Below are 13,180 nucleotides of genomic sequence, written 5' to 3'. Positions count from 1 at the left end.
CAAAGGCAGGGGGAAAGGAGAGGAGGAAACTGAGCATCTAGGCTTGGAGAAGAAGTGACCAGTTCTGCCTCTGACTTCGGGGTGAGAGGAAGGAATGGGCACTTGGGGAGAGGAGAGTGCAGGAGGAGGAAGGAGAGGGACTGGCGGAGGGGGTGGGTGCTCCCACTAGTGGCTTCTCTTCTGCAGAGCATCGGAGGGAAGCGGATGGGGGGAGGCCATCTGCTCAGAATGAGGAGGCTGTAGTGGAGGCTTGGGACGGCCACGGTGGGAACTGGAGGAGGATGCTGACACAGGACCAGCAGAAAATTGCTGAGCAAAGCTGAAGACCAGGTCACAGCTGGGGCTGGAGACCATGGCCAGTTTGAAAGGAAGCCAATCAGCTGGTGCTCAAAGAATCCATGCCAGGAAATAGGCCATGGGGGCAGGAGGCTTCTCCTCATGGTTTCAAGGTTCCTAGTCTATCTGGTTTCGGCACCCAGTAGGTCCTCGATAAATTCTCCTTGCCTCCCTTCTCACAGGTATTAGAGCTGCCCTTGACAACAATCACTCTGAACTTGGAATCTCAGTTTCAGAGTCCTGCCTGTGTTTCCACACACAAGAACCAGGGGTTAAGTGGGGGCCCCATCAATGGAGCAGTGAGGGGCCCCCTGGCTAGAAAGGCAGCCTGGCAGTCCTGAGACCTCTTGAGGCCTCCTGGTGACCAGCTCTGCCTCTCAGGAAGGCTCGGTGGGAAAGTGGTGCTTAATGTTGTCATTCTAAATTGGTACCAACATACATTCTTCCGTGGGTGGTAAGGAATATCCGGAAAGCTGACACTGCAGCCTTCTGGGCAAATCCAAATTTCTTTCCAATGGACTCTTGGAATTTTCTCATCCCAGGGCAGGAACAAACCCTGGGCCACTGCTGGTAAGGTCTCCTGTATCTGACTAAATTACACCCTGTCTGGCTGATAATTCTCTCCAGTTGTTCTCGTCCCAGCCCCACACCCCTTTCCCATCAGTGCCTGTCCTCGTAAGAGCATGGGTCTCAGGGTTCCCCTTCCACTCACTGGTTGGAGATTGCAGCCCTGAATTTATTTGAATTTGGGGATCCTGGCTGCCTCTTGCTCACTGTACCCCACTGGATGCAAAGCGCTTCCTGAACACCTAGACCAGCCAGGCACAGTGATAAGCGCATTTCAAACATGACCTCATTTAATCCTCTCAGCTCTCTTGGTAAGCAGGCATTGATCATATTTAGGGGAAACAAAAATGGGGCTGGAGGAAGGTGAGAAATCTGACCCAAGTCACACAGAAGATGGACCCAAATCTATTCAAACCCTTGAACTCTCCCCACAATAGTAACTCCCCTGACTTTTACGAGTTATGGTTGCTGTATATAAAATGACTAAAGGCTCCTTCCCTGGTGGTCCAGTGGCTAAGACTCCAGGTTCCCAATGCTGTGGGCCCGGGTTTGATCTCTGGTCAGGGAACTAGATCCCACATGCCACAGTTACAGATCCTGAGTGATGTAAGTAACTGGTACAGCCAAATGAATTTTAAAAAAAAGACAAAAAAAAAAAAGACCTCTTTCCTATAAAGCATGAGGAGGAGGGAGGGGTTTCTCTCCCAAAGCCTGCCTGCACAGAACTCGCCTCGAGAGACCCAGGCCTAAGTAACACCAGCGCAGGAGGTGCCTCAGTGCTCACTTCATCCTACTAAGCATTCAGGGATGGCCCAGGACCCAAAATCCACCTTCCCAATCCCCCTCCTTTTCTGGATGGACCCCCTACAGGATGGCCTCTCCCTTTCTAAAGCTCAAGGCAATCTGGTACAGGATGTGTCAACTGTGTCATCTCTCTGCTCTAAATCCTTCCCCGCTCCCCAGACTGGCAACTCCATGTCCCAACTTGCACTAACCAAGAGACCTCCTGACAATTTGGCCCACTGGGTGGTTTTAGCAACTCCCTCTTCTAAGTGCCTCTGGCAAGTCTGATTATTCTATTACAGCACAATTTATTGTTGACAAAATCTCAGTGATTTCCCCAAGAGTGTAAACGATATGACTCACCTCTGCCTCTGTTAACCATATTTCATTCACTCATTCATTCAACAGAAGTGCATTGAGCATCTACTATGTGTCAGGCACCATTTTGTGCCCTAAAGATACTGTGGTAAGACATACCATGGTCCCTGGCCTCACGGTGCTTCCAGTCTAGTGGGCACAGCACAGGGTCTGGCACTAAATGTCTGTCGGTTGGATGTGAGGGGCCCCCAGAGACTTGCAAGATGGAATATCCTGGGGATTCCACAATGTGGAGAAATACCCCACCCCAGGTCAGCCCCTTCCCCACATGGGGTGCCACCCCTGGCTCCACTCACTGATATGGTCGATGGAGCCGGCACAAAACTTCCCATAGAACTTCTTGGCTCCCAGGCCTCGCAGGTCATGGATGGTGAAAGGCCAGAGGTGCAACACGTTGTTCCGGGAGAAGGTGTCCCTCTTCTCCACCACGACCACTTTGGCCCCCAGGTAGGCAAGTTCAATGGCAGTGCGCAGACCACACGGTCCTCCCCCAATGATGAGACACTGAAGAGGGGAGAGAGGAGAGAGACACTCAGTGGCCTCTAGCCTTGTGGACAGAACTTCCTCCCCAGTCAGCAGTGTAACTGGGGAGCAAACCCACATGCACCCATATTAACCAGTGAGTGCAAATTGAACACTTATTAGGACCCGCCATTCATACATCCCATGTACATTACCTGTGGGTTTACCCCACACCAATCACTGTGCCAAATCCTCGTGAAGAATGCAGAGTCCATGAAGGACTCAGGGAAGGCACAGTAAGATACAGGTGAGGTTCATAGTTAAACTGAACTGGCCTTAAATCCCAGCTCCGGCATTTAACCTGTTAGTTCAGGTGGAAGGAGAGGAGGATACTTAAGGGGAAAGGAGAGAAAGGAGACAAGGATTCATCTGGAACTCGATGCTGAGAGTCTGCAAAGTTAAGCAAAGGGGTATGGTCATGGTCCTGAAGGCATTGGGACTGTGTGGGCAGAAGTGACAGGAATGGGATTCTCTTCCAGTCCTGAACTAGGTCTCAAGGGATCCTGCAACAGTGAACAAGACAAGGGTCCTTCCCCAAGAAAGCTACAGCCATTTAGGAAAGAAGAGAAGACACATAATGACCTAACCAACTACTTACACTGGGGAAAAGCCCTTCTATTCAAATAAAATCTTACAAGCATCACTGCTCCAAAAAAAAACAGGAACGTGGCGGTCGGTATTCTGGCTGACAGACCCTTCTCCCAGCAGCCCACCCTGTCCCCTAGACAGGTCCCGAAGCACCTTTAAGAGGCAAGAGTTCAACTTGGGATGGGGGTCTAACTAACTGGGGATACCCTCCAGAGTCACAGAGAAGGGGATCTGCACCCACACATCACTGCTTGACACCACACAGGCATCTGGAAACATCCCTTCTGCTCGGGATCAAACCTTATCTTAAAAAAAAAAAGCATTCCCCTTCCCCTAGCAAATGTTCCATCATCCAGTTATCACTCATCTGGGGCCTCCAGACTCCCAAAGGGAAACTGCAAATAAGCATATCAGAAGCTCCCACACCACAATCAGTGTGGCTTACTCGCTGGAACCATCCAGAGAGTTTGTGGAAACTCTGTTAGAGGAAATGAAGTCACCAATGAGATACAATGCACTCCAGAGACAGGCAGCGGGTAGCAAAACCTAATGCTTCCTTTCTGGTTGGAGCTGGCTACAGAGAACCAACTCCCCCAAGCGCAGCTCTCCTCTTTATCTCACACCCCAAACAGCTCCTCCAGTTCGGACATAGCCAGACTATGACGGGCATCTCAGAGCAAGACTCCAAACCCCGATGCTCTGAGGTTGGCTTTGGGGTTAAGTTTGGATTCACTGCATTTCTTTGCAGTTAGCGCATCTTTTCCTGTTTGCTGAGTTCTGTCACTCCAGGGCCACAGACGGAGTGGGGCGGGAGGATGTGGGGTGAAGAAAGGCAGGGAGGGGAGGAAGGGAGCCCCGTGCATTCTTCCATCTCCTAGGCCTGATCCAGCACTGCTCGCAGGGCAAGGCAGGGGTTCCTACTCCCACCAGCTGCGGGGCTGCTGTGCATTTCTCATGCAGACAGTAGCTGGTGTGCCATCTCCAGCCCTCCCAACTAAACCTGAAATCCCACCACCCTGGCTCCCAGCTCATACTTTGGGGCCTGAAATTTCAGAGACACCAGTCATACCCAAAGCAAATACCAACAGGCCTAATTATATAAACGGAGAAAATTTGGTACAGATGTTATCAAGACAGGAGAGAAGGCTTGCTGGCCGGAGCCAGGACAGTTCCCCAGGAACACACTTGTTATGATTAACATGGGAACTCGGAGTTCTGACAAGAAGCTGAAAACCACGGCTGCTCCATGCCTGGGCAGAGGAGCAGGTGAAGAAGAGGGTTCTCCTGGCCTGCCCACAGCTGATGCTCTGGATGGTGGGCCTAGTGCAAACAGGCCATGTGTGCAAAGCATTATGATAACTCAACCCAAAGGAACTCTCCACCTTTCCCAGACGCATCTGGGCTTCACTGCTGAGGATTCCGTGCCAAGGAATGAAAATTTTTCATTAAAAGTCAGCCCTGAGGCTGAGCCCCAAATTAGATTGTACAGTCCTCCCACAGGCTCTGTCCTCAGTGCCACCCCAGAACCGAGCTCCATGTGTTATAATTATGTGCATCTGATTCCCAGGCCAGCGTAAAAGCTCCTCAAAAGCTATCTCCATGTCCAGTATGGGGCCTGGCACACAGGAGGCCTCAATAAACATTTGATGGATGAAGGAACTTCCCACACCCTCAAGGCCCACCCATCTCTGGCTGGCTGACTGTAACCGGGATGTTCGATTCACATCAGCCAGCGTTTATGTCTGCATTTCCCACCCAGGCTGGGGGAGCTGGGGTCTGCCAAGGCCACCAGGATCACGGACGTCAGCAGATCTGTGTGCTCAGGCGACATAAATTTATTACACAGTGGGGAGCAGGGTAGATCCAACACCAGCAGGAAGTCCATTGTATAGATAAGCTTGGCCGTGCTTAGACCTCCACATTTGCGGAGAGAGACAAATGCCACATGGAAAAATCAGCTCTTTATTTATCAAAGGATGGGAAGAGGGGATGTGAGGCCTCGCCCACTGTCAAGGCACTGGGCTGGACAGGAGCCCTGCGCCCTCCCAGGGGAACCCCCAAAGCAATACTGACTTCTTGGTAACATGGTGCATCATCCATCCCACAAGTGGTGGTGGAGTGGGGCGGGGTGGGGGGGGGAATGTGGTGCAAAGTGGAAAGTGTTGGGACTGCGCCAAGAATGCTAAAGGGATCAGTCCCCAGAGGGAGCCGCCAAGAGGACCAGGGGCTAAGCTAGGGGTTAGCAGTCTGGAGGCTTGATTTCCGCTTCTGAATTCTGCCTCCAGTTTGTTTGGGAGCTCTGCATGCAGACAGTCCAGGGAGGTGGGGTGCAGAAAGCCAGCACTTAGAGGGAGCGGGCAGACCAAGGTCTGCCATTTACAACTCACTCACCCAGGCTCTGCAGCTCCTTGAAAAGGATGACTATAGGATCTAAACTATATCACGCCCAGCATGTTCTACTTGCGAGGCACTGTCCTAATCATTCCATCTATTTCATCCTTCCAACTGCCCTATGAGGTAACTGTCATCACCACCTCCACTTTGTAAATGAGGAAACTGAGGCATTGAAAAGTTAACTTGCTCTGGGTACTATTATTGTCCCCATATTTGAGGTAAGAAGTGGAGGCAAAGGAAGGTCAGAAATTGCCCCAAGGTGGGTCCCCTAACAAGGAAGTGGTCAAGTTTGGACATGAACCCAGGCCACGTGGTCCCAAAGGCTGAGATCCGAGCTGCTTGCCTCACCATGAGGCCAGGCCACAGGGGATGTGTTCAGGAGTAAGTGAGGCCAGCTTGGGCTCCTTCCCTACACAGGGCACACCTTGGCCCTCCAAACGGAGCCGGGTTCAGGCTGAGTGCACGGGGCCTCTGCCCCAAAGCCCTGAGTCCGCATCTTGGCTGAACTTCATGTCCATCCCTGGGGTGGAAATTTACAGGCCGGATGGTGCTAAAGCCCCTGCAGCTCTCGGGAAGCCACTCAGGGAGGTGTGGGCAGTGGGGGGTCAGGCATGCACACTGGCAGCCTCTCTGGTCCTCTGGAGACCTGGCAGCGAGCTGAGAGGTGCGATGTCACGGGTGGTGCCGTCTCCCTGGTAGCGGCGGCCCTCCCGCATGCCGGCCCGCAGGCCAGCTCCCCGGGCAGTGCTCTGGGTCCAGGGAACGTGCCCTCATGTTTCCTGGTGTGGCTTCCTAGCCTCACTGGCTCTTAAGACGGGTTGCTTATCTAAACCCAGACAGGAAGGCCCTGACTGTTACTGGGTTACCATGAGTGCAAACAGCTCGTTCAAATCACAGGGCAGAGAGTTATCAAACCCAAGGTGCCTTCCACCCATTTGCTGGCCTAAGGGGCCTGCGCTCATGGCCCCATGGGAAAGGGGAGCTCACGAGAAATGCAGCCACCTACAATTCTAGCCTTGGATGGAGAAAGCTCTGTGTGGCGGGGGTGGGGATGGCCAGACGGAGCTCTCCACAGCAACTTCAAAGGCCACTCCAGTGAGAAGCAAGCCCTCATCTGCTTGACAGGGCCCTGCCCTGCCCTGCCCTGCCCTGATCTGACTCTCCTGTATCTGGGTCACACCCAGCTATTCCTGAGTAACAATTACCCACTTACTAACCTCAGAAATTTACAGAGAGGAAATGAAGAAAGATATCCTGTTCTCCCTGTCTGCTCTCAAAAAAATAACACAAATTCCTCCGAGAAACATTCCATTCCTCTGTCCCTCCCTTTCAGCCTGAGCCGGTGCTCTGACCCGTTGAGCAATTGTAACTGCTGAGAGTGGGGTCTGGATTTTGGGGGACAGTTTCATTTGCAAACATCTTACCCCTGGGCCGTGTAAGTACACTCACGTTGGACCCTGGACTTGAGAATCAGAAGTGCAATCACCAAGGCTGTGCTTCCTGCCTCTGGGTGCTGTTCATACCTCCCGCATCTCCTTCATTTAAGGCATGAGGAACTCATGAAGTCTGGGCATGTGTGCTGCCAAACCTCCCCTAGAGATCAGCAGTAAGTAAGCCCACGACTCCTTTCATTTCAGATGCCAAAGTACATCATCAACAGTGCCAACTCTGTCCCACCTTTGCAGGTGTCTGTCCATCCCATAATGGGAAGAGTAATAGTAAAGATAGTTTTCATAATAGCAATAATAAAAATCAGAGCTCCCACATACTGTCGGCTTCTATTGCGCTAAGCAGTTTGTAAGATAGGCACCTCATTTCTTTCCTACAATAACCCTGAACTGGGCATTCGGCAGATGAGAAAACGGGTTTGGGAAGGTAAACTTGACTATGGTCACAGGACTAGGGTTAGAACAAACCTTGGATCCCAGGAGTTGTACTTGAAATCATGATCATGCATTAAAAGTCTTCCAGGTTTCCTCGGGCCTTATTATGAATTAGCATGTTCCCTTCTCAGCTAACATATGTAAGACCACTGAGTTCCCTCTGTGGGTGGCAAAAGAAGCAAGAGAATGTGCCTGTTCCCAAACCTCAGGAGGCTGTCTGATTGAGGATCAGAGAGAAAGGGGAAAAGGGACCAGAAGTGCTAGATGGCTTGGGACCATCTGTGACTATTGGAGATGTGTGTGGAAGGGACAAATTTGGTTATGAAAAGTCCTATCAGAAGATGGCCCAGGAGTGGAGAACTGAGGCTGAGGACTCAAGAGAGACAGAAGAAATGTCAGGCTGAGAAAGAGGGAGGTGACTTGGAGGGGGCGGCGGGGGGGCCAGGCTGAGCTCAAGTGAGTCTGGTGTTGTGTGGGACAGGAAAGGCTGAAGGGAAACCAGGCAAGGGACAGAGAGGGAGCCAGGTGGTAGAAGGCCCGGGATGTCAGATCAAAGGATCTGAATGGTTCCCCCCGCCATCCCTACTGGGCCATTATGGGTTTGGAGTAGAATGAAAGTACTGGTTTAGGACAAGTAGTTCCAGGGCAATAAAAAAGACAGTAAGGAGAGAGAAAGAAACCAGAGGCAGAGAACCAGCACTGCAGCACTTGAAACAGACTCACTCTCTGGAATCTCCTCTCTCCACCTTGGCCACAGATGCCCATGCACCTCTACTAGCTCCCCTCGTCTTCCTGACCTCTACACTTGGCAGCACCTGGGGCTCAAACTCCATCTTCTTCCCTTCTTTATTTTACAGCCTCTTTCCATGGCTTTAAGTACCATCTTCATGCTGATGATGCTCAAAATTGTCCCCAACCCCTAAACTCCTAGACTCAGATAAACAACTGCCTGCTGACATTCTCAGCGGCTCTAATAAGCATCTCAGATGTCAAACCAGACCTACGATCACACTCTTGATCACACATCATCCCTCACCACCCCCACCCCCTACTCCTCTCCCAGTCATGGTCATCTCAGTTCATATTTATCCACTTCCCACTTTTCCAGCTCCTTGAGCCAAAAATCTGGATTCAACCTAGATTCCTTTTCTCTTATCTCAAACCAATCATGCCAATAAATCCTGTTGACTCTACTTTCAGAAAAGATTCTGCTCCTGATTAGTTTCACCTCCTCCATGCTGTCATCCTGATGCAAGATACCGTCCTCCTCCGCCCTAATAGCAGGACTCCTACCTGGTCTCCTGCTTTCACTCATGTCCCCTTACAGTCCATACCCCCAACAGCAACTGGAGTGGTCCTTCTAAAGTCAGATCACGTCACACCCAGTTCACAACCTCTGATGTCTTTTCATGGCACACAGAACTCAAAATCAGACTGTATTATGGTCTCACTGTATTGCCCTTCATTTTCCCTTCTGTCTTCAGCTCCTGCCCAGCCCCACTCCCTCTCTGCACTCCAACCACAACGGTCTCCCTAAGCACACACGGGGTCTTTTCACTTGCTTTGCCCACTGTCTGTAACGTCCTTCTAAATATATGCATATACACACATTTATTATATAAATATATATAACTTTTATAATTCAAAAAAGGAAATATATTGCAGAATATATAAAGGACTACTTTTACTTTTCTTTATATTAACATCCAGTTTTCCAACATTATTTTAAATGTTTGTAAATATTTCCAGTATCTACTTAAATATTTTTCCATTATGGGCTTTTTTGTTTGGTTTTATTTTCAGTCTAGTAGCTTTACAATATTTTTTACAGTATCTTATTATAAAACTTTTAAAACAAATTTTTAAAAATTGAAAGAATTTTAGTGAACACCCAAATATGCACCACCTAGATTCTATGATTAGATTTTATACTCCTTGCTTTATCACATGTCTTATCATCCTTCTACCTCTCTACTTATTCATCAGTTGATCTTAAGTTTTGGTGCATTTCAGTGAAATTGCTGAATCAGTACATTTCTTCCCAAATGCTTCAGGATGCAAATCTAATTAACTAGAGTTCAATAATTATTCAGATTTTTCACACCCTCTCACCATAAACAAAAATAAACTTCAAATGTCTTAAAGACTTAAACATATGACATTGCACCATAAAACTTCTAGAAGAGAACATAGGCAAAACATTCTCTAACATAAATTATACCCATGGTCAGTTTCCCAAGGCAATAGAAGTAAAATGAAAATAAACAAATGGGACCTAATTAAACTTACAAGCTTTTATACAACAAAGGAAACCATAAACCAAACAAAAAGACAGCCTGCAGAATGGGAGAAAATATTTGCAAATAATATTTGATTGCAAAGAGATCAAACCAGTCAATTCTAAAGGAAATCAACCCTGAATGTTCACTGGAAGGACTGATGCTGAAGCTCCAATACTTCGGTCACCTGATGTGACGAGCCAACTCATTAGAAAAGATCGTGATGTGGGGAAAGATTGAAGGCAGGAAGAGAAGCGGACGATGGTTGGATGGCATCACTGACTCAATGGACATGAGTTTGAGCAAATTTCGGGAGATGGTGAAGGACAGGGAAACCTGGTGCACTGTAGTCCATGGGGTCGCGAAGAGTCAGACATGACTGAGTGACTGAACAACAACAAATTTGCAAACACTGTAACTGACAAAGGCTTAAGTTCCAAAATACACAAATAACTTGCATAAGTCAACATAAAGATGAACAACCCAATGAGAAATGGACAGAAGACCTAAAGAGACATTTCTCCAAAGATAAAATGCAGATGTCCAATAGGTACCTGAAAAGATGCTCAGCATCATTAATTATTAGAGAAATGCAAAACAAAACTACAATGAGGTACCACCTCATAGAGGTCAGAACGGCCATATAAAAAAGTCTGCAAATAAATGTTGGAGAGGGTGTGGAGAAAAGGTTACTCTCATACCCTGTAAATTGGAATATAAGTTGGTGCAGCCACTGTGGAAATGAGTATGAAGGCTCCTCAGAAAATTAAAAGTAGAATTATCATATCATTTCAGCAACCCCCCTCATATTTTACAGACAAAACTCTAATTCAAAAAGATACATGCACTCCCATGTTCACACCAGCACTATTCACAATAGCCAAGATATGGAAACAATTTAAATATCCATCAATAGACAAATGGATAAAGAAGATGTGGTACAGATATACAATGGAATATTACTCCACCATAAAAAGGAACAAAATAATGCCATTTGCAGTAAAACGGATGCAAATACAGAGTATCTACTATATGAAGTCGGAAAGAGAAAGACAAATATCTTATGATATGATTTATATGTAGGATCTAAAATATGACACAAATGAACCTATCTATGAAATAGAACAGAATCAGGGACATAGAGAATAGACTGGTGGTTGCCAAGAGGGAGGCAAATAGCAGAGGAAATTTAGGATTAGTAGATGCAAACTGGTACACGCAGAATGGATAAACAACAAGGTACTGTATAACACAGGGAACTATATTCAGCATCTTATGATAAACCACAATGAAAGAAAACATTTAAGGAATGCATCTATGTGTATAATTGAGTCACTCTGCTGTACAGTAGTAACTAATGCAACATTGTAAATCAACAATAAAAAATAGTGAAAAAAATTTAGTTTTTTTTTTATGGTAAAATTTACATACAAAAACGGACACATCTAAACATACCATTTGATGTGACAATTTACAATACATGTTGCTTCTTATAGCATTGGTTTTCTCCCCATCAATGGTCTTTCTTCAGTGGATCTCATAAGTTCTTATCCCTGGGCTCTGATGCTGACATCTTGTTGTACACAGTTATCAGCAAGGAATTTCTATTCATGGGGGGAGAGCTTGACCAGCCAGCTGCCTTGACTCTCTTTCCTTCAGTTGGAACAGCAAAGGCCATGGGCCCTTCCAAGACTCCAAAAAAGGGTGTTAGGAATCTCATATTCCTTTATGAGGAATAGCGTGAAGAGCCTTCAGAGATGGGCTGAGTCTAGATACATTCAAAGCTAAAAACTCTAGGGCCAGTTATAATCCATGTGTGGGGGGGAAAGTAGAGCTAAGATACACAATCTAGCCTCCAGAAATAGATACACAAGTTCACATTTATCACTTTCTCTCTTTCTTTTCAGTTGCTTAGTGAACTTTTGCTTTTAAACATTACAATGATAATAGCCAGCACTCAGAGTCCTTTATTCACAACAACTCATAACCACCCTGTCAATTTCACAGCTGTAACTTTTAAGAGCTGGATCCAGGATTCAAACTCAGGTGCCTAGGTCCAGGGACCATGACTTTAATCAGTTGGTAAAGAATCTGCCTGCAATGCAGGAGACCTGAGTTCAATCCCTGGGTGGGGAAGGTCCCTGGAGAAGGAAATGGCAACCCACTCTAGTATTCTTGCCTGGGAAATCCCATGGACAGAGGAGTCTGGTGGACTACAGTCCATGGGGTTACAGAGTCGGACACAACTGAGCGACTAAACCAGCACCAGAGACCACTGCAGGTAGTCAGGGAGAGAGAAGATGCAGGCAGGGAATGCCCATGCCCATCACTGCTCCTTCTATCAATGAGTTTTAATTTCTTTTTTAAGTCTCTGTGACCTCCAGTGACCTCTTCAAAAGTAGAGATATGTCTAACTCACCTAGTCAAGCAACCAACCTGACCCAGGTTAAGTGTTCAGGGATGAATAGGGAAAAAAAGGGGGTGAGAGTATCCGGCAGACCCTGAGTATACTCCTGGTACCCCCGGAGCCAATCTGTTATGGTGGCAGTGAGAGCGGCAAGCACTGGCAGGACCCAGTAGGAAAACTACAGCAATGGCAAGATGCCCCTTCCCATCCAGGACTTAGCAACATCTGAAAGGGGCCAACATCATGGGTAACTCAATCCAGTGAGAAAGGCAGAACAGGCTATGCACCCACCTACACTTTCCCAGCCCAGAAAAGCCAGCCAGGGCTGGGACCAGCAGCTGTCAATCCACCCAAGGTCAAACATTTCCACTCAACAGGTGCCAAGACTGGGAGCCACTTGAGTTCAGGAGAAGCATCTACTGGGTATGTCACATATGCCAGACCTGCAGCAGATGCTTTAAGTAAACCAGCTTATTTCCATTGTGAAAGTGGCATTGCTTGCCCTGGTAGACAGTTGAGAAACTGAGATCCAGAGGTCATATGACTTAATAAAGCTAGCATTTCTTGAAGTCTAACTCTATGTCAAAGAAAAGAAACTTGAAAGGGTTAGTCACTCAGTCGTGTCCTACTCTTTGCAACCCCATGGACTGTAGCCCGCCAGGCTCCTCTGTCCATGGGATTCTCCAGGCAAGAATACTGGAGTGGGCTGCCTGTGTCAAGCACTGATCTAAATGCTACAGATGTATTAATTTATTCAAACCTAACCACAATCCAGGGGCTTTCCTGGTGGCTCAGACGGTAAAGCGTCTGCCTGCAATGCGGGAAACCTGGGTTTGATCCCTGGGCCGGGAAGATCCCCTGGAGAAGGAAATGGCAACCCACTCCAGTAGTCTTGCCTGGGAAATTCCATGGACAGAGGAGCCTTGTAGGCTACAGTCCATGGGGTTGCAAAGAGTCGGACACGACTGAGCAACTTCACTTCACTTCACTTCACTTCAACTACAGCCCAGGATTAGGAAATCCAGACACAGAATTGGTTAAGT

At 47.8% G+C, this 13,180-nt stretch overlaps 1 protein-coding gene across 3 annotated transcripts in view; it reads right to left on the bottom strand.

Moving 5' to 3' along the window:
* The window catches only part of MICAL2 (microtubule associated monooxygenase, calponin and LIM domain containing 2), a 229,848-nt gene that overhangs the window by 135,511 nt on the left and 81,157 nt on the right, over positions 1-13,180 (bottom strand). For all 3 annotated transcript variants that reach the window (XM_070473390.1, XM_070473388.1, XM_070473389.1), the window contains exon 4: positions 2,361-2,568. In XM_070473390.1, the coding sequence (XP_070329491.1) occupies positions 2,361-2,568 (208 nt within the window). The remainder of the gene's footprint in view (positions 1-2,360; positions 2,569-13,180) is intronic.

This window comes from Odocoileus virginianus, chromosome 10 (assembly GCF_023699985.2).
Source record: "Odocoileus virginianus isolate 20LAN1187 ecotype Illinois chromosome 10, Ovbor_1.2, whole genome shotgun sequence".
Classification (NCBI taxonomy): Eukaryota; Metazoa; Chordata; class Mammalia; order Artiodactyla; family Cervidae; genus Odocoileus; species Odocoileus virginianus.
Note: the sequence above shows the minus strand (reverse complement) of the source record. Positions and strands in the feature narration are given on the sequence as shown.